This window comes from Cetorhinus maximus, chromosome 9 (genome assembly GCF_964194155.1).
Source record: "Cetorhinus maximus chromosome 9, sCetMax3.hap1.1, whole genome shotgun sequence".
NCBI classification, from domain to species: Eukaryota; Metazoa; Chordata; class Chondrichthyes; order Lamniformes; family Cetorhinidae; genus Cetorhinus; species Cetorhinus maximus.
Window position 1 is genome coordinate 80,363,564 of NC_135887.1, and position 26,405 is coordinate 80,389,968.

Sequence of the window (26,405 nt, forward strand, 5' to 3'; positions counted from 1 at the left end):
TTGTGATTGTATGATCAGAGACAGGGTCGATCTGAAGGACAGATATTCTGGACTGAAGATTTGCAGGGTTTAGCATTTAAATGAGTGTTTTTCAATATTTTCATAAATGACCTGGAGAAGGGTGTAAGTAGCTTCATCGCCTATTTTAGTACCATCCAGAAAACCTTGAGTGTTTAATCCAATGGAGGATGGAGACTTGGAGTGTTTGGGGAGAAGGTAATGTAATGGTAATGTCACTGGACTAGTAATCCAGAGGGGCACAAGTTCAAATCCCACCACAGCAGCTGGGAGAATTTAAATTAATAAATTAATAACAATTAATAAAGCCTGGAATTGAAAGCTAGTCTCAGTATGGTGACCATGGAACTACCATCAATTGTTGTAAAAAAACAAACTCACCTGGTTCACTAATGTCCTTTAGTGAAGGAAATTTGCCATCCGTACCTGGTCTGGCCAACATGTGACTCCAGATCCACAGTAATGTGGTTGACTCTTAACTGTCCTCTGAAATGGCCTAGCAATCCAGGATGGGTAACAAATACTGGTGTTGCCATCGATGCCCACATCCCACAAAAGAATAAAGAAAAAAAGATGTCAGGTGCAGTTAAATGTAGAAAAGTCTAAAACCATGCACTTGGAGATACAGAGCAGGCAGAGGCATTACAGAATGAATGGAGAAATACTGACGAGGCGAATCTCAGAATCATAGGGAGACCTAAAAACATCAAAACAATATCTAGCTATTATTGAAAATGCTACCAAGTTGCACAAAAAGAAAAATGGAGCAGATCAAAGGAAGTTATCTTGCCCCTGCACTGAGCATCAGTCAGGCCTCACCTAATGTATTTTGTGCAGCTGTGGGAATCAGTTATAGGAAGGATGTAGTTGGGCCTTAGTAGGTACAAAGAAAGCTTGCTAAAATAGTGGGAGTACACGGTAATGGGAAACTGAAGATTAAGACCTGAGCGCATCACCGAAGATCTGGGACTCATTTTGAGGAGGAGGTGACAAAAGGGAGCAATTAATAAGACTCAGGGATATAGATGAAATGGATGGCTCAGATATGCATCTACTTCCCTGCTGAATCAAAATCTGTGGAGGCAACTGTTCTCCGTTGATATGTAGTTCTGTGTGGGCCTTTTGAAATGATTAGTAGCAAAATAACTTGTGATCAGTTACATTTGTGCCATCTGATATCTTTGGTATACATATTTGTTGCCCTTGATACTCTGAAATCCTGTACAAGAGGAGCAGTGAAAGCAATTCTCGAAGCTTGCAGTGGATTTCAGAGCAAACTGGAATGAATAGTGCAGCTTTAAAGCATCACATCTCATTAAGTGGGAACATTGCAGGATTAGACAAGAAAAAAAACTTTTCAGCAGATTGCCAATTAGCAATTTGTTTGCATTAAATTTCATTGGGAAATGAAGCTCTCGCACATTCTGTGAATAAAAGCAGGCATCTGGCAGACAACTCAACAGCAATATTGTATAGTTTGTAGAGTGGATGGAAATGTTCTGTTTCCAGCTCAGCAGCTCCAGCTGGCAGTCTGGATGGAATTCACTGCCTATTTAACATGGTAGGCATTAAAAAGCAAATGGGTGTGTGTTCGTTTTGTATTAAAGAGGCCTTGTTCACCTTCGTTTGTTTATCCAATGTCTATCAACATAGGTGCCTCCAACTAAAGTTGAACCTGATGACTTTTTCATGTTTGCTGATTTGTTCTTGGGTTATGGAAGAGTACAACAAGGCAGCATTTACTGAAAATTCCTATTTGAGGACAGAGGAGTTAACTATGTTATGTAGCACTAGCAGGTTTCCATCCCTGGAAGACAATAGTGAAGCTGTTTTTTTTTATCACAATCACACAGCTTGTATCACTATTCTTTTTCCAGTACTAACCCACAAATTATGGGATTGATTGATTGATTGAATTCAAATTCACAGCTTGTTGTGTTTCAGTTTGAACTCGCAGCCTCTGCTAGTTGGTATCATTGCCACTACACTTCCGTACCAGCTATTGTCACAACAGTACAATGACTACTCTGTGGAAGGGATCTTATTTTTACTGAGCAACCAAGCTGAAGGAACAGGTCAATATAGAGAAAAAGAGTTTGTGTGATTGGGTGATGCTTGGACTTTGACAGCCTGATATTTTTGGGAAAGACTGAGTAGAGAATGCATGACAACAAAGTGGGAATAGAACCCAAAAAAAAATGTGTGGGCGTTGCAGTTGGAGCATGGATGGAAGTGGATAGAAAGTTCAGTGAAGTACTGACCACTATTGTAGGGTGAGTTTAAAACAAGAAAGTCAAAGGTTAGAAGCGAGAGGGCTCATCTATCAGGTGATATGCTTTTGCCTACACTCTATTATCAAGGAGAATAAAAAAGGAAACTAAGGTTTTTGGAGGCAGCTTTATCATTTAAATGTGATTTAATGCAATATAATATTTTGTATGCCTTTTTGTATAAAAATGTACTTATATTCTCTCTAAAAAGTGACTGACTCAAGCTGACTCGGTTACAAGAAATCAACTCACCCTTTAGCACCTATTGTAAGCTTCCTAGTCCACACATTAGACCATGGGGACATGGAACACTTTACACTCGATCCCATTCCTATCTTCACCCAACGAATGTACACTTGTTATTTTCTATTAGGGGTCACTCAAGGGTCTGCTTCCTCCTCCCCACTTGCTTCTCTAGTCTAGTCGAGACTGACAACAATTGTAGTATTTCCTCTGCTCTTCCCCTTGACCTCAGCTGAGTTCAGCTAACTCAGCGCAGGTTGAGTTTGAGCCTTCTCTGTCTGTATGACTCAGGATTACACTGGGTGGTGTCCTTATCCACGTTGTATGTAGACAGAATTTCTATTTGTTTGAAATCATTTTTGAAGCTAATCATTGCTTATCATTTTTTTGGTAAAATGGTGTTTTATTCTGTAGCTGAGTTATTTGAAGGTGCTTGTGAGATTTTATATGAATATGCAAATGGGAAATGTATACAGAGCTGTTATAAAGGAAGTCGTAAAATGTAGATGTGAAAATACCTTATCTGTTTTCTTTCAGAGGACGAGAAAATATGGGCACTCTAAAGACCAGTGCCACTTTTAATGGTATGGTAAATGCATATAATGAAAGAACTTGTTGCACTGTCCTTTTTTGGGGGAGGAATGGGAATGTTAGAATAAATGCTTTTTGTACGGAGTGGTGAAGGGACAATTTTGGAGCAGGGCTCATTTTCTTACTAACTGGTGTTTTGCATGGAACTCACTCACATTTTCCCAAGTTGATAGTCTAAATTTTTTCTGCTGTTTGAAGCCTATGCATAAAGTTTATGATTTTTTTAAATGTTCATCTCATGGAGCAGCAACACTTTGGACTATTGCATTGACAAAGGTTATTTTAATACTTTGGTTTAAATATTCATTCTTGGAATGTGGACCACGGTGGTAAGGTTGCATTTATGATACGCTGCAAGTTGCCTTGCTTAGATGGTGGGCGGCCTTCTTGAACTGCTGTAAAACGTCCTTGTGATGAGCATGCCCCCACAATGGTGTTAGGTAGGGAGACCAGGATATCGACCCAGTAATGTTGAAGGACCAGTGATGTATGTCTATGTCAGGATGGCACATGACTTGGAAATGACAGTGCTTCAAGTTCCTCTCACAAGTCACGCATCATCCAGTGGTTCACTGTGACTAGCATCCTTGAATTGTTGAAGTGCAAGAACCATTACCCAGAAGCTGTGCAATCAGTCCTTTGCAGGTCATATGATATGATGATTCAATCTTTTTGAAGAACATTAGTTTTTGCTCTGGCCTAATTAAATTGCAAATTTCTTGTCTTCAGTCCAAAAAGACTATGTTTAAAGATCCAAGAATGCCATGAAGAAAGGGAGATGATTTAGAAATTGTCAAAGGTCAGATGTAACATAATGGAGCTGATCATGTGACATTGTATGACAATTCTTGTAATGTGAGGGTGCAAACTCATTTTAGTTACTTTCTCTCCAGCCTTGTCATGTTGCCAGTCTGAAAATTTGCTTTCAGGCCTTCCCAATGCCCCTTTCTTGCACTTGTAGCTAAGAAACCTCCTCCAGCAATGCATCACACACCTTCCAATTTTTATTCACTCTATGGGAAAGCCAACAGCCTTTTGCTGGATTGCAGCTGTGTTCAGGAATTTGGTAACATGTGAAATTTAACCTGGGTCTTGTCTTTCCACATCAATGAAACCTCTGTTTTTATTTGCCCCGTTGCATAACTATGAATTTAGTTAGACAATTTTCAACTGTAAACTGAATAAAGGAAACATGAGCAGTCTGGAAATCTATCTTTTGGGATTCCTCCTTTACAGCCTGAAGGTAACTTCATATCATTTTTTGGTTGTTACTGAAGGACTACTGTCAACAGTATTGAAATTGCCATCCATCACCTAGAGACTATTGGACATTGCCAAAATCCCAAAACACTGTGTCAGCAAATCACTTGATTTCCGCCATCATTTGCTTGATTTGGTTACTTTGTTCCACTAATGACTGACTGAGTAATGATGAGAGTGGTCGTTTCCTCTTCCTAGATTCCATTCTGCCTGATTTCTCCTTAGCCAATATATATCCTACAATCAAGAGAATAGGAGGGAGATGTTAGCGTTGGGTTCTCTTATTGTCTCTGAGGCACATGGAGATGACTAGCCTTTATTTTCCTTTTGGATACATTACTCTGAGAGACTAAGAACTCAGTAACTAGGAGATGGAGCACAATATTTTCTACCAATCCAATTATGACATTTACATTTTGCCTTAAGAGAATTGCTACTTGCACAAGTATAACTGAAGTAGAGCAGGAGCTGATTAAAATTTACTAGTTTGAAATCCAGTTAGAAATGTTAAATTGAACTGTGAAAAATTTTAAAACAAAAATAAAAATACCTGGAAAAACTCAGCAGGTCTGGCAGCATCTGCGGAGAGGAACACAGTTAATGTTTCGAGTCCGTATGACTCTGAAAAATTTCACCCTCTTCACACCAGAATGCATCCCTAAGAGGGTGCATGAGAGATTGGGTATCCCACTCTGTATCTCTAAAATATTTCTCCCATGTCCAGCTACCAGCATGTTTGTATGTGATTATCCCTCCAATTACACCTCCTTTCCTGCGAAGAATTTTCTGGCCTCCAACCCACCTGATGTTGGTATGATATCATAAGCATGATGCACTCCACAACAATGGGCTTTGGAACTTGAATTCTTTCTGTGATTATACTGGCCCTGAGAATTGATGATTTTAAAGTGTTCCCTGCAAGATTTCCATTTTTGAAATACTTTCCTTTCATCCGAGGTGTTGCTAAGTTCTCTGAATTATTAGATCCAGTAATATATCTTTTTTTATTCTTTCACGGGATGTGGGTGTCGCTGGCTGGGCCAGCATTTTTATTGCCCATCCCTCATTGTCCTTGGGAAGGTGGTTGTGAGCTGTCGCCTTGAACCGCTGCAGTCCATGTGCTGTTTGGTGGGGGGGAGTTCCAGGATTACTGTAGTAGGACCTTCTACACCACTGCAACCTTTCAATAATTGCAATAAAAACAATTGCTAATTAAAAATGAAAGGTAGCATGAATTTATTTGCAGTACACTTTTTGCTATATAACCTGAATTTTTAGAGGACTCAAAATTATAATGCGTTTAAAGAGTACTACAGTCCTTTATGAGCCTCCCAGATTTTTAAACTACAGATTCTATGGTTACCTAAAGTGACAAACCATATTGCAGCAGTTTTCTATTCATCAGAGATTGTTTTGACTGTCTATCCTTAAAGTTGTTTTAAAATGCTTTTCCAAAATGGCCTCTTCCAAGAACACTCCAATTTAGCATTTATGCAGTTAACAAACGTTCTGATTTCTGTACTCTTGTAAATGTAGTGTCTTGAATCAACTGTACCTGGTATGAGGGAGCAGTAGATATGGGTTTATAATTCTTTTCCCCTCTCACTCTGAGTCCCCTGTCTCTGCCATCTTATTTTTCCCAAGAAAATGGATAGGAAAAGACAGACTGATGCATCCAACCATTCTGACATGATCTAAACTTCATACACCATCAACCCCATCCCACCTTAGGGATGCAGCAGGTGGGAGTCAGGCACTTACCGATATTGCATTGAGGGAGTGAAATGTGAAGAGAGACATGCTCCCAAGCCACTATTTTAGGCATTCTACATCACCTAGTTTGAGAATGAAAACCTTGGATCAGGCTACCTGTCTAATGCACAACCCGCCCGCCCCCCGCCTCCTGCCTCCCGGTTGTGGTTGGTGCAAACCATGAGATCAAAATCGTGTTGGCTTAAAACACACCACCACAAAGAAAAAAAGTAACAGATGATCAATAAAAGAAAGTCTTGTGTATTTAAAAAGCTGATGAAATTTGTCAATAAATAAAAAGCTATGACTCTCATAGGAACAAAAGTTTGCAATTTTTTTTCCACTAAATTGTGACTTATTTTGTTTCCCAGTTGTTCAGATTTTTTTCTCCTTACAATGTGCTCAGAGTCCTCCTCCAAGCGGTAGGCTGCCAACTTCTCAAATCCTATAGTTACTCTATAGTATGATACCGGAGAACCATTCAATTAGAAATGGGGGGGTTAGTGTTGCCACTTCTCTCTTTACCTGGACCAGTATTTTTTTAAAAGAAATTGGCTGCCTGTAGTATCTTGAAACAGCAGTACTCTTATGTAATAAAAACAAAAAGCTAAAAGCTACTGCGGATGCTGGAAATCCAAAACAAAAACAGAATTACCTGGAAAAACTCAGCAAGTCTGGCAGCATCGGTGGAGGAGAAATCAGTTAACGGTTCGAGTCCTCATGACCCTTCGGCAGAACTGAGTATAGTTAGGAGAGAGGTGAAATATAAGCTGGTCTAAGGTGGGGGGGGAGGCGGGGGGGCGGGGGGAGAGAGAAGTTGAGGGTGGGGTGATTGTGGGGATAAGCAAGCAGTGATAGGAGCAGATAATCAAAAGATGTCACAGACAAAGGAACAAAGAGGTGTTAAAGGTGGTGATATTATCTAAGAGAATGTGCTAATTAAGAATGGGTGGCAGGACACTCAAGGTACAGCTCTAGTGGGGGTGGGGTGGAAAGACTGACAGGGCATTACAGGTATAGATTTAAAAATAATGGAAATAGGTGGGAAAATAAAAATCTATATAAATTATTGGAAAAAACAAAAGGGAGGGGGGAAAAACGGAAAGGGGGTGGGGGTGGGGATGGGGGAGGGAGTTCAAGATCTAAAGTTGTTGAATTCAATCTTCAGTCCGGAAGGCTGTAAAGTGCCTAGTCGGAAGATGAGGTGCTGTTCCTCCAGTTTGCGTTGGGCTTCACTGGAACAATGCAGCAAGCCAAGGACAGACATGTGGGCAAGAGAGCAGGGTGGTGTGTTAAAATGGCAAGTGACAGGGAGGTTTGGGTCTTTCTTGCGGACAGACCGCAGGTCTTCTGCAAAGCGGTCGCCCAGTTTACATTTGGTCTCTCCAATGTAGAGGAGACCGCATTGGGAGCAACGAATTCAGTAGACTAAGTTAGGGGAAATGCAAGTGAAATGCTGCTTCACTTGAAAGGAACCTCCCTGTCGCTTGCCATTTTAACACTCCACCCTGCTCTCTTGCCCACATGTCTGTCCTTGGCTTGCTGCATTGTTCCAGTGAAGCCCAACGCAAACTGGAGGAACAGCACCTCATCTTCCGACTAGGCACTTTACAGCCTTCCGGACTGAATATTGAATTCAACAACTTTAGATCTTGAACTCCCTCCCCCATCCCCACCCCCTTTCCGTTTCTTCCCCCTCCCTTTTGTTTTTTCCAATAATTTATATAGATTTTTATTTTCCCACCTATTTCCATTATTTTTAAATCTATACCTGTAATGCCCTGTCAGTCTTTCCACCCCATCCCTACTAGAGCTGTACCTTGAGTGTCCTGCCATCCATTCTTAATCAGCACATTCTCTTAGATAATATCACCACCTTTAACACATCTTTCTTCCTTTGTCTGTGACATCTTTTGATTATTTGCTCCTATCACTGCTTGCTTGCACCCCCCACCTCCCCCCCAACTTCTCTCCCCCCACCCCACCCCCCACCTTAAACCAGCTTATGTTTCACTCCTCTCCTAACTTTACTCAGTTCTGCTGAAGGGTCATGAGGACTTGAAACATCAACTCTTTTCTTCTCCGCCGACGCTGCCAGACCTGCTGAGTTTTTCCAAGTAATTCTGTTTTTGTTTTGGATTTCCAGCATCCGCAGTAGTTTTTTGTTTTTACCTTCTCCTTATGTTCATTTTTGGACTTGGCAAAATTCGGTAACCTGAAAAGGGAGGGAACTCAAAGGACAATATTGTCCTCCCTTCCTCTATCACTTCTGTTTCCATGTTTGTATCTAACTAAGATTTGACAATGAGGCAAGCATGCAAAGTTTGAGTGGTGGCAGTCCTGGCTCTCAAATGTGTCTGGCTTGGAGCTGAGCTACCATTTATCCTTCATTATGTATTTTTTACTTATTAAAAAAAACCTAAAATTATTAACAATTAAAGGTACACATTTTATACTTGATTCTGAAAATGCTCTACTTATATGTTCATATAACAGTGAGATCCCGTCAGATTGGGTACTCCTGCATATATATATGTTTGCTGGTTAATGTGCAATCAACCCTTGAACGGAAAGAAGCTGAAAGTACACAGTGTCATGTAGAAGTTATGAGTCATAGTGCGTAGTTGGCTGCATGTCCCTCCATGAAATGTTTCAATGCTGAACTCCCCACTTAGGAACTGGAGCCTCTCTCAGAGCTTCCCCTTACTAACTGTAGATTGTCCTTGTGCTATTCCTGTCCTCTGCATTCTGCTACCTTCAATTAGTGCTTTCATGCAACATTGGAAAGTTGTGACTGTGAAGTCACAGAAGTGTAAATAACTGTTAGTTTGTGTTTTTGCTTTATAATAGCCTACATGTTTCTGTCATATTTGCGTTGTAGGTTTGAGCTATTGTAAGTTGAAGTTTTGGAGAGAAAAAATACTTTTCATAACTGGAAATGTTTTTTTTTCTTCTTTTTCCCTCCCATCTACATCACTTTAGGAGCTGCTGTCAATCTTACCCTAGTTACGCCTGAAAAGGCCATCAAACTCGCTGCAAATGATTTCTTCCGTCACATGCTTTCCAAAGATGGGTGAGTGGAAGTTTCTTTTAACAAATTAAGACAAAGATGAAGGTATTGGATGGGAGAATGAGATTTCTCATCTGAAATGTAGTTAAATACAGCAGCCAAAACTCAATGCTACTGACTGACTGCTTCAGAAATTATGCATTAACCTCTTCACTGAATGCAATTCCAAGTATGCCACTAAAAATAATGGGGATTGCAGAATTATCTCAGCTAGCTCAGACTGCAGCTATGGACGTGTTTTGAAAATGTTATTTGTTTCAGTGTTAAATATAGAAATGGAGCATCTCTGCGTACAAACGCTCCAAGTTATGAAATTGGACCTGAATGCTGTGCCAAAGTACCTGGACCACATTAAGGCTGTGTTTATTTCTGCCACAACACTAGGGGGAGCACTTTCTGCACATGCTCAGATGCAGTGTCAGAGCTTATGTCTGTCCAAAGTGAGAGATGCTTTTAAGTGCAACTGTGTCTTCTAATGTTGAATTATACATTATTTAGCAAGCTGGTGAGTTATTAGTGCCTTCTTTACAACAAAATCAGTTAATGGAAAAAAATTACAGCTATTCAGAGAGCAACATTTTAACAGTCAGGTTCTTGTAATGGCAAAAATAATTGTAAAAGTAAATGTTTTTAATAGTTTGTTTAAACATTGCTTCACCTTGAAATTTGGTATTATTAGATTTTAGACAATTGTGAGCCCCCTTGCCAAGCCAAAATTGCTAGAAATAGGACCTTTATGGAAGAACTTGGATGTGTATTTCCTTAGTAACTGTGCATTCTATAAATATATCTTCAGTGTTCAAAATTTAACTAATTATGATGGACTTTATCTTGGAGCTTTAATTATGATGAAGGGTTTTATTTAAGGTAAAGGCTTGCAAATTATTAAAGACAGCAATTTTTCAAATAGTTATTCAGTGAGTAAAGATACCTGGGAGTGACAGGATAGGTGTTTTATTCCCCCAGCAACTAATTAGTTTGGGTGAGAGACAGCCTAGGAAACCAAACCTATATACTCTTAACTGGAGTTTCTCCATTGGTAAAAATCAATATAAATGTATTTTGAATAAAACGTTTAAGAAAAAAATTATCACCCAGTGTGGGGCTCGAAACCATGACCCTGGGATTAAAAGCCCCATTATCTACCAACCGAGCTAGCTGGTTGTGTATGAACTCTCTGCACAAAGCCTTTCCAACTTGTTCCAATAAATCAAAAGGAAAGTATAATTTATTGGTTAAAATTGCAATGTTAAACTGGCACTCACCATCTTGTTGTAGAATCTGCGCATGCACCAACGGCTGCAGTGCGGGTCGAGTGCCAATGTACAACTGTTCCTGATGCCTTTCCGGTCGACGGCAGGAGTTACAGTATCACATTAATTTCTGAGCATGCAAAGGTTTCCTGCCTTTATGCGTTTTCAACATTTTAACTTGCTCTACTTGAACTTTCCACGAGATCCTAATTGAGTTCTTGCCAGCTGCAGCTTGGATATAGTTTTCTGGCACTGGGTTTAGAAGAATTGAATGGTGCTTTGGTCTATCTTAAATGCTAGGAAAGTTGCAATTCGTGTCAAATAAAAGACGTGGCCAAGCAGTTACCAAATTTCTAGACCTGCAACAGAAGGACTACCTCCTGCCCACGTGCAAGATGCACATAGCCTAGCATTGAGGTAGATTCCTGACATAAAGGTGAAATAATTGCAAGAAGAGAGTTGTGTTGACCAGTCACTCAACACCCTAGAGGTGGCATCAGCTTTACATAATTTTGGGTTGAGAATCAAATAGCTGCTGCTGAGACGTTTCCAGCTGGTGGAGTTATCATTCAGTGAGGTATAGGATGTGTCCATGCTACAATCAGGATGTTCATGGCGATGTACTCGTGCATTTTAATGGTGAGCTGTGCAATTCACAATATGACTTGAAAAGAGCCCCTGATACCTGCCACCCACCTCACAAGGACTCAAAGCCTCCATTCATTAGTGGTCCAGTAACCAGCTTATGACCGTTTGTCTTGTGGTTGGAACTTAGTAGGATTTCTTTGGTGTCAAAAGCAACTTCAAAGATGGTGACCAAGTCAAATCTCTGTGGCAGACTCAGTAATCCAGTAAATGAGCCGTGCTGGCCTACACCATTCCAATGCACTATTTATGATCAGTGAGCCTCACCACTGGAAAGGTAAACTAGTCACTAGAGGGTGGGATTCTTTCCACTCCCTTTCAGTTACCTTGCAGGCCTAAGGCTGAATGAGATGGTTCTAGCTGAAGAAATATTGGGAAGCTACAAGTGACAATACTCACTGACAAATGACAATGCATGGTTTTAGTCGGTTAGATCCCAGCAGTACACTTGGGGAAATCTCAAGATCCTGGCCATGCCAGCTTACACCCATCTCTCTAGTCTGAAGTAAATGAGAAGTGTCCTTAGAGGGGGAGATTATGTACTCCATTTTGGGCAGAGTGAAACCCTAACAATGGATGTAGATTTCTATGTTGTTCGTTTTGGAGACTTTTTAAATATGGCAGAAGATCCGACTTTCTCTGAGTAACCCCACATGATTATAACTCAGATCACAAATTTTCATTTCTGTTGGTGGCATCTCCTGGTTCAGTTAAAACTTTCAAAATGGCTTTAAGACCAATTGCAACAATGTTTAAAGAAGAGGTGCAGGATACTGTGTCTTCCCAAATTCTTTAAAACCTTGATGTGGTGTGTTGTGACAGACCATATAATTTTACTGATCCAAATAATATGGACATTATTTGAAAGGTCATGAAAAGCTGAATTTTTTAGCCTTGATTTTTCTTAAAAAGCCCAATTCTTTTACTGGATCTTGTTTTGTTTGGCATTAACTTGTTTTAACCTTGCAGACGGTCAAAGTTATTTGCAGCTCTGGCTGACTCAGATCCCTATGGAGAAGCTAGCAGATGCTCTTGCATGTAATCACTATGTATGGATGATGGCTGTTTCCAATATATGAGAAGCTGGTGACTGGGGGATGAGAGATGCAGAATAACACAAAGAAGCAGCCTCTCTCTGTCTGTCTCTCTCTCTCTCTCTGTCTCTCTCCCTCTCTCTCTCCCTCCTCTCTCTCTCAAATCCAACGCGCAAAAAATAATTTTGTTGGTTAAGCTTCCATTGTGACTTACTGGAATGGTCCTTGCCTTATGGTTCACCTGTAATGTTTGCTTGTAGCTTAACCTTCAGTACTAGATTGCTATTGCATGACTGGAAAAAAGCTGAATGTCATCTTATCCTATCCATTGCAGATGTAGCAGCCTTGGAGTGTTGTACAGAAAGCAAATCTGAATTAATTAATTTTCTTAGGATGTATTTATGAGAAAAACCTTTGAACAAAATTCTCAAATATGCCCAATACTTAACAGGGAGGGAAATAGTATCTCCAAATATATAACATTTTTGTTGGTTGCCATGTCTTTTAATTTTTAAAAATTTTTATGTCTAATAAAATGTAACTTTGGGAGTGCATCCCTGGCGCTGTCCATTTACTGTGGCTAAAGTCATGCTAGCAGCCAAGTTTTAAAGTGCAATGAAAAAGTCCTACAGGAATGTTGTTCCACATCACAAATTTAGCACATTGCCAGAAAGAGTCTCATTTATTCTTCTGCATAACAGACAACTTGAGTAATGACTTTATCAAATGCTACACAACCAGATTAAATAGTGACAGCAAGGACCTGCTCAAATTATTTTTTGAAGTTACGTATATCATTTGTTTTAGGCACAAGACTATCAATAAGGGTTTGTCTACATGGAATACTTCATGTTTCCCTAAACTTACTTTCCCCTTTAAACATAATTGTTTGAAAGAGACGGAATGCCTAATGGGCACTTTACATCTCTCAACTGGAACTTGCCAGTCAATCATAATAACCTTTCACAGCCCATTTTACATCTTTCCTGATTTGATTTTCATTGACCTACTTGTGTGACTAGATAAAGGAACCTGTGATGAGTTTGCTGAACTCGGTCTGACTAATAGTACAGGCGTTAATATTGGCATCAGCAACCTTGGGCTACAGAGCAGAAATTTATCAGCCAGGATGCTTACCTGGCATCTTGATTGTTACATAGTAACCCATGCTAGAGTATGTGTTTTTGTGTAACTAAATATAAGGATCATTCTTGGTTGTAAGTGCCCCACAAGACTGAATAGCTCACCTACATTCACTAGCTAGCACATGGATAATAGCAGCTATAGAAAATCCACCTGAAACGTTGACCAATAAAATTAAAGAGGGCGATCATTACCTTAAGGGATTTCTTTGATATAGCCATGTGGTGTCAGATTCTAGGCTTCAGTAGAGAATAAGCTGAGCACTAATTAACAGTGGCTGAATGCCCTCCCTGCTCATTGGCAAGGCATATACCTGGGCTTCTCACTCAATGCTGCAGCGGTGTGTAAATCTGTTCTGCAGTTATATCTAAATTAGTATGCAGAAGGAAAACCTGAGGCAGCATCTTATGGCAGTATTCAATAAAATCCCAAACTCCTACTTTTCAACAATGTTAAAGAGAAAAAGGTGTGTGGTTTCCTTGTTTTCAATTTCCTTTTACTGTTAGGTTGAACTGGGCAGGTCTAATCCTGAGGAGAATTCACACTACTAGTCATAAACTTCACACCTAGTAGGCCCCAGACAAAAAGGGTGGAATCTTACTGCCTAAGTTTTAGTGAAGGTTTGGGACCATTTCCAGGCCCTAACCCCAATGGTTTCTGAGGTCCGCCTGCATGATCTTATTGGAGGCAGCCAGAATCCAGAGCTTCAACATGGAGGGGGCCTCTGAGGACTTTAAAATGTTTAAAAATAAATTGTGGCCACAGTTGGCAGGTCATCATTGGGGGCGGGGAGTGGGGTGGAGCTCCTCCACAGGTTGGCCTGCACAGCTGTGGCCCTCTGTCAGCAGCGGCTCTAGGTGTGGCAGGGTGGGTTCGAATTATAGGAGGCCTCACTGGCCTTCTTGGCTTGCTGCTGGGAGGCCACCTCCATTCACCTTCCGGGCTTCGGCCTCAGTGGGGGGACACATCTGCTGCTAATTAGATCTCATCAATGCACCACCAGTTAAGAACCACTATAGCACTCTTTGAAGTGTGTTCACTTTTGTAAGAGCTCATGGTGTTGGGAGTGATATATTAGTGTGGATGCAGGATTAGCTAACCAACAGGAAATAAAGAGTCAGGATAAATGGGTCATTTTCAGGATGGCAGACCATAACTAGTAGAATGCCACAGAAACCATTGTTGGCGCCTCAACTATTTATGATCTATATTAATGACTTGGATGAAGGGACTGACTATCATAGCCAAAACTTCTGATGCTACAAAGATAGGTAGGGAAGGATGGTACAAAAATTCTGAAAAGGGGTATAGATAGGCTAAGTGAGTGGAAAAAAATTTGGCAGATGGAGTACAATGTGAGAAAATGTGAGATTGTTCACTTTAGCAGGAAGAATAGAAAAGCAGAATATTATTTAAATGGAGAGAGACTGCAGACTGCTGCAGAACAAATGGATCTAGGTGTCCTGGTACATGAATCTCAAAAAGTTAGTATGCAGTTACAGCAAGTAATTAGGAAAGCAAATAGAAGGTTGGCCTTTATTGCAGGGGGAATGGAGTGTAAAAGTAAGGAAGCCTTGCTACAACTGTACAGGACATTATTGAGACCACACCTAGAGTAATGCACAAAGTTTTGATCTCTTTTCTTAAGGAAGGATATACTAGCATTGGAAGCAGTTCAGAAAAGGTTCATTTAGCTGATTCCTGGGATGAAGGAAAGGTTGAACAGGTTGGGCCTACACGCATTGAAGTTTAGAAGAATGAGAGGTGATCTTATTGAAATGTATAAGATTCTGAGGGAGCTTTTGACAGGGTAGATTCTGAGACGATGTTTTCCCTCATGCGGGAATCTAGAACTAGGGGGCACAGTTTAAAAATAAGGGCTCCCCCATATAAGACTGAGATCAGGAGAAGTTTTTTATGAGGGTCATTAGTGTTTGGAATTATCTTCCTCATAGAGCGGTGGAGGCTGGGTCATTGAATATATTCAAGTTGGGCAGCTTTTTGTTTACAAGGGAGTCAAGAGTTTAGGGTTCCGGGGGGCAGGCAGGAAAGTGGAGTTAAGGCCACAATCAGATCAGCCATAATCTTACTGAATGGTGGAGCAGGCTCAAGGAGCCGAATGTCCTACTCCTGCTCCTATTTCTTAGGATCTTATGTAATGGAGGAAATATGGCAATTTTTTTTTATCATTCACGGGATGAATCCCGTGAATGAATCCCTAGTTGCCCTTGAGAAGGTGGTGGGGGGGCTGCCTTCTTGAATCGCTGCAGTCCATGTGGTGTAGGTACACCCACAGTGTTGTTAAGAAGGGAGTTCCAGGATTTTAACCCAGCAACAGTAAAGGAACAGTGATATATTTCCAAGTCAGGATGGTGAGTGACTTGAAGGGGAACTTCCAGGTGGTGCTGTTCCCATCTATCTGCTGCCCTTGGCCTTCTAGATGGTAGTGGTCATGGGTTTGGAGGCAGGCAGTCCCACAAATGGCAATGAGGTAATGATTTTTAAGTGATGTTGATTGTGAGATAAATATTAGCCTAGACAGCAGGGAGAATTCCTTTCTCTTTTCAGTAGTGTCATGGAATCTTTTATGCCCAGCTGAGAGGGCCAACAGTGCCTCAGTTTAACATATGATCTAAAAGACATCACTTCCAACAGTACAACACTCCCTATGTACTGATGTGTCAGCCTAGATTGTGCTCGACTACCTGGAGTGGAACTTGAAAGACAACTTTTTCACTTAGACGAGAATACTACCAGCTTAGTCAAGGCTGACATCTTAGTGCTGGGTCGTGTTTTTTGAAGCTTTTATCCCATGTCCAATTATGGTACAATTTCTGCTTCACAGCTCCAGGGACCCGGGTTCAATCCTGACTCCGGGTGTCTGTCTGTCTGTGTAGAGTTTGCACATTCTCCCCGTGTCCACGTGGGTTTCAGCCAGGTGCTCCGGTTTCATCCCACCATCCAAAGACGTGCTGGTTAGGTGGATTGGCTATGGTAAATTGTCTCCCAGTGTGTGTGTGTATGTGTGTGCCCTGTGATGGACTGGTGCCCTGTCCTGGTTGTACCCCACCTAGCACCCATTGCCTGTCAGGGTAGGCTCTGAACCCCCATGACCCTGCATTGGATGAAGTGATTCTGGAAAAGGGATTGGTTGAGAGATCATCTGTTTTTAAGACCACTTGTCTGTCATAACAAATTTTAGATCCCTCCAAGGAATTTATTAACAATTTAATTAATTTGTAAAGACCATCCATTGTCCTTTCAGTTGAATTGTCAGAAGCTTCAGAAAAATGCAATTCATATTTAATATTCTTGTGCTCATCATGCTGAGAGATGTCAGCACTATGGAATGGAACACTTTGGAGCATCTGTTGACAGCATTATGCAGTATCAAATCGGGTATGTAATTTGGCTTGGGTAAGAGTAACAGGCTTTCTACTTTACCCCAACAGATGGAGTGAAAATGGAAAAAGGCGGAACATAGGTGGAACTATATTTGCTGTCCATTATATGACACACTTGATATTCAGTGTTATTGAGGTCAATGGAATTGAATATCAGCCAGGGTGTACGCACGTGACTGATGTGATACTACCTGTTTGGTGCACCCGTCCATTTCCAACTTCATCCTCAATGTATTTTATCGTTTGACTTGGAATAGCATCTTCAGTTACATCTTAGTGCTGATAGCGCTTATTTCCACTTCCAAACTTTGAGTAAGACACAACTGGATGCCAATTAATACCAAAATCTGTTGGGCTTGATGAGCACTTTCACTCACTCTGGGATTGGATTAAGCACAGGCCTTTACAGTCAGTGAAGAAATAACATATCCCATTAATCAGAATGGAATCAGACTCCACTATTGGAAGTGAAAGAGAACTATGCTAAACCATTGAATTACTCAGCCCTCTAAGAGAAACAGGGCTTGAGGAATGTGAAGAACCTTAATGCCTGAAATTGAACCATTATAATTAGAGACCTTTAGAATGTTCCTTAAAACTTATCTTTTTGACCAAGCTTGGTCACCTGTCTTAATGTCTTATGTGGCTGGCTGATGATTATGTCTGATTTCACTCCGATGAGTATGTTGGGATGTTGTGCTACATCAAAGGTACTATGTAAATTAAAGTTGTTTTTTCTTTATTCTTTCATGGGATGTGGGTGTCTTTGTTTGGCTGTCAAAAATAGATGAAGTGGATGCAACCCAATAACCAGAAGTTTTGGCTCAAAATGTGTGTATGATAATGTCAATGTCTCATGTGAAATATTACAAAGCTAGAAGGTCCTACCTTCAAATTTCAGTCTTTGATGAGTTAATTGATCTCCAATGGAGTGTTAAAATTTGCCCCCATGCGCCTCGCTTAGGAATGGGAGCATAAGCCAACATTCCTGCCCCTGATTGCTATCCAGTGACCCCTCTGGGAACTGCATGTGTCTGAGTAATAGTGAAGGCAGGATTGGGTTGAGAGTTATGATCTTCCATAGTCAAATAGGCTGAGGACTTACCCCAGGCTCCTATCAGAAGCACGGATATTTGTGAGAGGTACTATAGTGTCGTTGGCGCCTGTAGAACTGTATTCCAAAAGGTGTTCGATAAGGTACCGCACAGAAGACTACTTAAGATAAGAGCCCATGGTGTTGGGGTAGTATATTAGCATGGGCAGAGGATTGGCTAACTAATAGAAAGCAGAGAGTTGAGATAAGGGGGGCATTTTCAGGATGGCAACCTGTAACTAGTGGAGTGCCAAAGGGATCAATGCTGGGGCCACAATTATTTACAATATATATTAATGACCTGGATGAGGGAAATAATTGTACTATCAGCAAGTTTGCAGATGACACAAAAATAAGTGGGAAGGCAAACGGTGAGAATGACAAAGAGTCTACGAGAGGGATATAGACAGGTTAAGTGAGTGGGCAAAAATTTGGCAGGTGGAATATAATGTGGGAAAATGGGAGGTTATGCACTTTGGCAGGAAGAATAGAGGAGTGAATATTATTTAAATTGAGTTAAAGACTGCAGAAAGCTGTAGCACAGAGGGATTTGGGGGCCCTCGTGCATGAATCACAAAAAGCTAGCATACAAGTTCAGCAGGTAATTGGGGGGGAGGTGCAAATGGAATGTTGGCCTTTATTTCGAAGGGAATGGAGTATCAAAATAGGGAAGTCTTGTGAAAACTATACAAGGCACTAGTTAGACCACACCTAGAGAACTGTGAACAGTTTTGGTCCCCTTATCTAAGGAAAGATATACTGGCATTGGAGGCAGTGCAGAGAAGGTTCACTAGGCTGATCCTGGGTATGGAGGGATTTTCTTATGAGGAGAGGTTGAGTAGGTTGGGCCTATTCTCATTGGAGTTTAGAAGAATGAGAGGCGACCTTATCCAAACATATAAGGTTCTTAGGGGGCTTGACAGGGTAGATGCTGAGAGGTTGTTTCCCCTTGTGGGAGAGCCTAGGACCAGAGGGCTTAATCTCAGAGTGAGGGGTCACCCATTTAAGACAGAGATGAGGAGGAATTTCTTCTCTCTGAGGGTAGTGGATCTGTGGAATTCTTTACCACAGAGGGCTATAGAGGCTGGGTCACTAAGTATATTCAAGGCTGAAATAGATTTTTAATCAGTAAGGGAATCAAGGGTTATGGGGAAAAGGCAGGAAAGTGGAGTTGAGGATTATCAGATCAGCCGTGATCTCATTGAATGGCAGAGCATACTTGATGGACCAAATGGCCTACTTCTGCTCCTATGTCTTATGGTCTTACTCCAGCAAGGGTCAGAACCTTTAGCACATGAGAACTGAAGAAGAATGTGGGAAATGAACCAATAAAGACCATAGAACAAAGTTCTGCATGATTATTAGATGGTCGGGTGGGCAGGATGGAGGAGGGGAATGAATCTTTTAATTTATAAAGAAAATGTATCACTGGAGTACAGGATATAATCGACCCAGAATCTAGAGACCTTTGAATTCTGTATCAGATATCACTGAGGAGGGAATGCTGTGACCCAGCACGTTAGAGAGCTTTATATTGAAGTACATTGAGCTCCTTCAACACACCAGCCAGATGGTAATCTGCTATAAATTATTTCGCCGGACATGACATAAGATTTTACGTTTCTGAAGCAAAGGAACCAGTCCCAGAAGACCAGTAGCACTCTGTGTGAGATTTATCTCAATTCTTCACATTGATTTTGATAAACATTTCTTTCCCTTGTGCACCTTTCACTATTTTTCTTATCCACATCCACCATAGGACTGGACTACTGGACAATATTAAAGTAAACATAGAAACTTTACTCCCCCTGTGAATTTGGCTTTTTTTTTTGAATTAAGTCAGTGGGCTATTCCATGGGTAAATATGCACTTGTCACTGCCCTTTCTGTGGATTGTTGTGGATATTTTTGTTTTGTTTTTGAACACTGAGTGACCTTGGATTTATATGTCCCATCACACGTAAATCACTTGCTGCCTTCAACCAATCTAAAGTCACTCATTATTGTTACGTGTCTCATATTGCTGTGGCCAGGATGTATTTTGTGTACACAAAGCAGTGTTTCAAAATGTAAACTGTAAAAGGAGCTAATTTTGTGGCTGAGATGCTGTTCTTTAAAAAAAAACTTTGAAAAATAGCATGCCTGTTTGAATGGTTGAGATACTGTCTAGCTGTTCTGAAACCTGGTGCAAATTCCAGCCCTGACTGATGGTCTGTAAGGTGCCCATTTTTAACAGCACCAAACTTCTTATGGCACAAGTCTGGTGGCACAGTGCAAAATGTAGCATTGGTTGGCAATAAATTGAAAGTGCTCAAGGAGATAGTACAGGAAAGCTTTACATGGTATTTTAACTCTTGCTGTATCTTTACTTGAAGCTAATACTGGGTAAGCAAAGTAGAATCTGATATCACTGCCCTTGAGTACAAAAATAGAAATGCAGAAACGATCCGGTTCCCTTTCTCAAAAATACCTTCAGCAGAACACGAAAAGAGCTAGATTTTGATTGCATCTTTCAAGCTATTGATGTGGCATGAGAGGCTCAATTTTCAGTGCTAAATACCAGATTCACTGTTAGCTTATTTTTATTGCTTCCTTTCATAGGAAGAAGCTGACCTTGATCAAGGAGATGCTGGCAGGTTGTGGTGCTGGGACCTGTCAAGTAATTGTAACCACCCCTATGGAGATGCTGAAGATCCAGTTGCAGGATGCAGGACGTCTTGGTATGTAGCAGTAAACAGTAACCTGTATAGTACTTGGCTTCTAATCCTCCCAGGGTTGTTCCAGCGCCTCCAGAAATTAAAAATTAGTTTTTTGGATACTGCTGTAAGCAACCGGGATTAAAAATTATAGTGGGTGTGAAAAGAATTAGTATGTGTTTTTTGTTTTTCTTTAAACACTTCTGTTTGTTGGCAATAAAAATATCGGAGATGGAAAGAAAGGATATTTGACCAAATGGGATAGTTTAAGGCAAGAGGTCAAGTGAAGAAACCTTTCAGAATACTTCTACCCAGAGTTGGTTGCTTAATAGCAATGCACTGATGTTGATCGCTGAAGGATATTTCAAAGCCATTTTTGCCAGGTCCATTTTGTAACCCAACCAGCAATTAACTTGCTGTCTTCTCCATGTTCTCTGCTGAAGCTGCTGACTTTCACTTGGGGTATTGGTTCTACAATGGGATTAGCAGCAGCACCGTCCTTTACTATCTTACCCAAATAGCCATTCTTCATGTGTGAATTTAGGCATTGAGTGTTAGGCTATTCAACTGCAAGGGGCATCATTGCCAACCCCAATCCTGCCCCAACCTGATGTCTATTAGTGCGCATTTCCAACCTAGGTTACTGTATCAGAAATGTTGCTCTGCTTTGGGAGATGGTTAACTAACCATAACTTTTTCCCTAATCCCCACTATTGCCCTGGCTGCGATAATAAAGTCAGTGCTGATTGGCAATGAAAGCTGGGATTTTTCTGGTCTGTGCTGGAGAGGGGGGCTGTTTTCCACTTTTTATTGTGGACGGTCAAAGAGTGTATGAATAACGTGTTTTATAATGGCAGACTGCCAAGATAATCACAACTGTAACTAACTCCTTGAGCTCTGCACTTCGCCAGTAACTTCCCTGCTATGCATCTAATTATTGCTGAACAGAACTGACACTGACTTCTAAACATGGAACATTGCAAATAAATATTGAATGTGCAGAATTATTTCCATTTTTTTACATTGCCAAAATGAAGTCTACCAAAATGAATGACACATATTGGGGCTTTTATATTTAATGTTTCCCCATTGGTTAGTTGTTGCTCAGATATCGTAATGTTATCACTTTTGGCATATAATTAATTGCTAGAAATCTTTGAACAAGAGAACAGAGCAAAAAATCTGAAGTTTCCAGTGCAGATCTGGGAAATGTGACTGCACAGGTTTCAGCATTACCTGTGAAGAGAGAAACCTCTGAATATCGTATTTGCACCGTAGGCCACTTAGGCTGAGTAGCTGGGATTTATATCCCAGTATGAGTCTGCACCTTTTGGACTGGATAGAGGGAGAAAAGAAAATTGGAGGGTCAAATAATGGTGCCTATTTCATTGACACTGAAGTATTCTACCGTGCTGCATTATTTGGCTTGTTTAATCTGTTTGCTGTAACTGACCTACTTTCTCTATTTGATTACATGCAGCAGCCCAACGGAAGCTGATGGCAGCCCAGGCAGTGTCGAGTTCCCCTGTGGGGAGCCCCATCTCCAGCACAAGTCACACTACCTCTACCAACAAATCCCAACAGACTGCTACACAGATCACCAAAGAGCTGCTGAGGAGCAAAGGAATTGCTGGTCTTTACAAAGGCTTAGGTGCAACATTGCTAAGGTAGCAACATGCGACATTGTATGAATATAGTACATATTAATTACAGCAACGTGCAGTAGAATGATATCCAATGTCAATGCAGTTCAAAACCCATGACACCTTTGCACTGACAGAAGCAATTGGGTTGGCACTGAGTCATACAACAACAGTGTATTTATGTAGTACCGTTAACGTAGAAGAGGACTGCAAGGCATACACAGAGGTGTAGCTGAAGAAATGAAAGCTGAGTGAAGAGTTATTGGGAGGGGAGACCAAAAACATAGTCAAAGAGGTGGACTTTAAGGATGGTCCAAAAATTGGAGAGAAGGTGGAGAGGCTGGGGCCTAAGTGGGGCAAAGGGAGTTGAGGTCAGAGTCAAAGGAACGGAGAATTCGAGAGGGTGGGAAAGAGGATTATAGGACTGGAGAAGGTTACAGAAATAGTGATGGGATTTAAACACAAGGATAAGAATGTTAAATTTGAGGCGACAGTGTAGGTCAGTAAGTCAACTGGCAATCATTTCAAAAGCCTGGCTGCCCAATGAAAGCCTGGCAGCCGTAGCTAGTAAACAGTACACCAAATGGCTGCAGTTCAAAGACTGTCATCAAAATACGTCACTGAGTGATTCATAAAATGCAGCCACGCTGAAGATCAACTAACAGTTCAAGTATTTCTCGGCCATTGGATACCAGTGCCATGAGTAAACCCTTTTAATAAAGAGTTGATGTAAAAGCTGAGTTATGCGCACCAGCATTTAGATTTTAAAAATAAAGTCTCTTCATCAGTATTGAAACCTAAACAGATACAATTAACTTGAATTGATTAATTGATTGTAATTGGGTGTGTTAAAGATATCTTTTGATGAACTGTCAATGCTGGGACGGGAAGAGGAAGGTGAATTTACATGAATAGCGATGCAGCTGTTAACTCAGCTTTTCAAATATGAGATTTTCAGTGCAGTCTCCCTTTTATTTGCCCTTAATAGTAATAAGCTTCCCCAGGTCAATTTACCCTCATCCAGCAATGTCAATTAATACTCTCTGTATAAATCAAAAATATTCTGCAAATATCAGCAGAAATAGAAACAAGTCGAAGAATTGAAGTTAATTCACTTTTAAAATGGCAAGTGACAGTGACAATTTATCTTTTATATTTTCTTCTCCTCCCCTCACCCCCCGATTTTCTCCTTGATTGTCCTAACAGCACTAATTCCATGTCGGAACTGTTTCCATGAACACTAGCTACTCTCTCACCCAAGCGGTCATTTTTGATAAATGAGCCTTGGCAGGGGTATTCAGCTATTTGACTGTATGAAGCATCACAGCAGATCCTGGCTATTTTTCTTGTTTCCTTAGAGAGTGGTGTGAAATAGTGGAGGAATTTTCACACTGATTAACATGAATGATCTTATACGGCAGGAGTGCTTTATGGCATCTTACAACCTATATGATGAGGGGACACAACAACCCAGTGTTTGAATCTTGTGCCTTCTGACCCAGAGGTGTGGCTCTTTTAAACTAGCTGTTCCCTCACTTTTCTTCAAGAGTAGGAACTCTTGCCAGTTTTTCCATTCCTTAGTCCACGGGTTCTGAATGTCCCTGGCTGCACGCAATAAATTTAGCATAAACTGGTGATCAAACCAGATCTTTCCAACGTGCGTGGCTTCTGGTATTTTCCCACCAAGCAGTCAGAGAACTGGGTTGTTTCTTGGTGCTAGATTGTTGTAAATAAACCAGTGAAGATTACACCATGCCTAATTTACAAAAAAAATTATTGTTTATATATAATTTTGCTGGTACAGCGTACCTAAATATTGTCGTATTCAAGCTTACTGCTGCAGTTAGTATCTTGTGCATGCTTCAGTGTAGAAGGAGGCCATTTGGCCCATCGTGTCTGCTCTCTGAGCATTTTAACTTAGTGCCAATCTCCTGCCTTTTCCCCGTAACCCTGCACATTGCTTCTGTTTAAATAATCATCTAGTGTCCTCTTGAATGCCTCAGTTGAACCTGCCTCCACCACATTTACAGGCAGTGCATTCTAAACCCTAACTACTCACTTTGTGAAAAAGTTTTTTCTCACCTCACATTTGATTCTTTTGCAAAACACTTTAAAACTGTGCCCTCTGATTCTTGATCCGTTTACGAGCCAGAACAGTTTCTTCCTATCTACTCTGTCCAGACCCTTCATGATTTTGAAAACTTCTATCAAGTCTCCTCTTAGCCTTCGTCTCTCCAAGGAAAACAGTCCCAACTTCTCCAATCTTTCCTCATAACTGAAGTATCTCATCCCTGGAACCACTCTTGTAAACCCCTTCAGCACACTCTCCAATGCATTCACATCCTTCCTATAGTATGGCACCCAGAACTGTACACAATACTCCAGCTGAGGCCTAACCAGTGTCTTCTATAAGCTCCTCATAACCTCCCTGCTCTTCTATGCTATTAATGAAGCCTAGAATACTGTATGCTTTAGTAACAGCTCTTTCTACCTGTCCTGCCACCTTTAATGGCTTATGTACATATACACCCAGGTCTGTCTGCTACTGCACACCCTTTAGTGTCCTTTATTTTATACTATCTCTGCATGTTCTTTGTATCAAAGTGTATTACCTCACACTTCTCCGCATAGAACTTCACCTGTCACCTACCTGCCCGCTCCACCAATGTGTCAATGTACTTTTGAAGTTCTACACTGTCCTCCTCACAGTTTACAATTCTCCCAAGTTTTGTGTCATCTGCAAACTTTGAAATTGTCCCCTGCACACCAAGATCTAGATCATACTAGTCAGCTAACAAAATAAGCACACAGGAAACCTGCTCAGTCCTCACCGATTGCCATTCCCTGTGTATAAAGGGTCGTAAGAGTACTTGGGGGGTCAATTAGTCTCACATACAATTTCCAATCTCGGCCACCTGGTGTGGAGGATGAATGGGGCCTCTAAATAGAAACCAAGGTGCTTAAAATCAGGGGACAAATGCCCACCAAACTACTCTTGTTGCCTGATTGCAGAATGATGTTTGATGAGGCCTAGGAACAAGTTCTTGGTCAAGAGGGTAGTAAAGTAAAATGTCTTTAATGCAGTATGTTGACTAAGAATGGTCTTTCCTTATAGTTAGGTTATTAAACAGCTAGCTAGTTACTGGCTGAATTCACTGGTGGGGAAGGAGTCCATCGTTTACATATTTAGGCTTTGCATGAATTAGTTCACTGGTTGAGCTACTCAATGTAGGGGTGACAGGGAGGAGGAAATGTTATAAGGAGATGATTACATACTTCCCATCTCATTGTAGAATGACATTTATGCCAAATTACGGAGTCATTTCTCAGCTCGCTGTCTTTGATTACAGTGGAAAGCATCCTCTGAAGAGAGATTTGGGATCAGAAATAAAATGTATTGAGCTAGTTAACTCTTGTAAAATGCAGTTGGAACCATTCCTTGACACTGTTTCACCTTTGATGCCCTAGTCTCCAATAAAAAATTACTCCCTCTCGCCCTGTTCATTTTCCCAGGTATGGCCCTCATCCCCACTCTAAGCCTAAAGTACACAGACATGAAAAGAAATGGTGAACAACTAGTTTGGCCAATCACCGGGCTGGACCATATAAAGTTACTATTGGGCCCTGCTGTCACCTGCTCTCTCATCTCTCAAAACTGCTGACTATCCAGAATCAACCAGGGATGCAAAGATAATGCCTAGCTTCTTTTCTCTACTTTAAACAGTCTTCTTAAATCACTTTCCAATGTCTATTCCACCTTGTCTCCAACACGTGCGAGGAACTCATGGACTTTTTTATCACTAAGATTGAGACCATCCGATCAGCTGCTTCTGCCACTTCCCTCCTTCTCTTCCAACAGCCAAATTTACCCATAATTTTCACCCTGCCCTAGCCCTGAGCTTATATCTTTCTCTAATTTCTCCCCTATATTCTCCTTTCATACCCACTCTGAGCTCAAGTTGTCCATGAGACCAATCTCCTGCTGCCACAGCCCTATTCCCATGAAACTACTGACCATCCAACTTATCCCTCCTCCCTACACATTAGCTGAAATTGTTCAATTATTGCCTATCTGTCTCTCTCTCCTTTAAATCTGTCATCCTCACTAATCTCATCAAAAGGCAACCCTTGACCACCGCCCGCCCCCCCAACCATCATCCTTGCTTCTACCATCCCATCTACAACCTTCTTCAAAATCTTGGACGTCTTGTCATCTCCCAAATCTACGCTCACCTTTCCTGGAACTCCATGTTTGAATCCCTCCAATCAGGTTTCTGCCCCTGCCACAATA

General features: G+C 41.0%; 1 protein-coding gene across 3 annotated transcripts in view; it reads left to right on the forward strand.

The window, feature by feature from the left end:
- slc25a22a (solute carrier family 25 member 22a) overlaps positions 1-26,405 on the forward strand; it is a 120,154-nt gene that overhangs the window by 75,609 nt on the left and 18,140 nt on the right. For 2 of the 3 annotated variants that reach the window (XM_078548938.1, XM_078548939.1), the window contains 3 exons: positions 9,117-9,207; positions 20,377-20,495; positions 21,952-22,138. In XM_078548938.1, the coding sequence (XP_078405064.1) occupies positions 9,117-9,207; positions 20,377-20,495; positions 21,952-22,138 (397 nt within the window). Of the gene's footprint in view, positions 1-3,072; positions 3,116-9,116; positions 9,208-20,376; positions 20,496-21,951; positions 22,139-26,405 lie in introns of those variants that run through there. The other variant, XM_078548940.1, reaches the window with a different exon arrangement.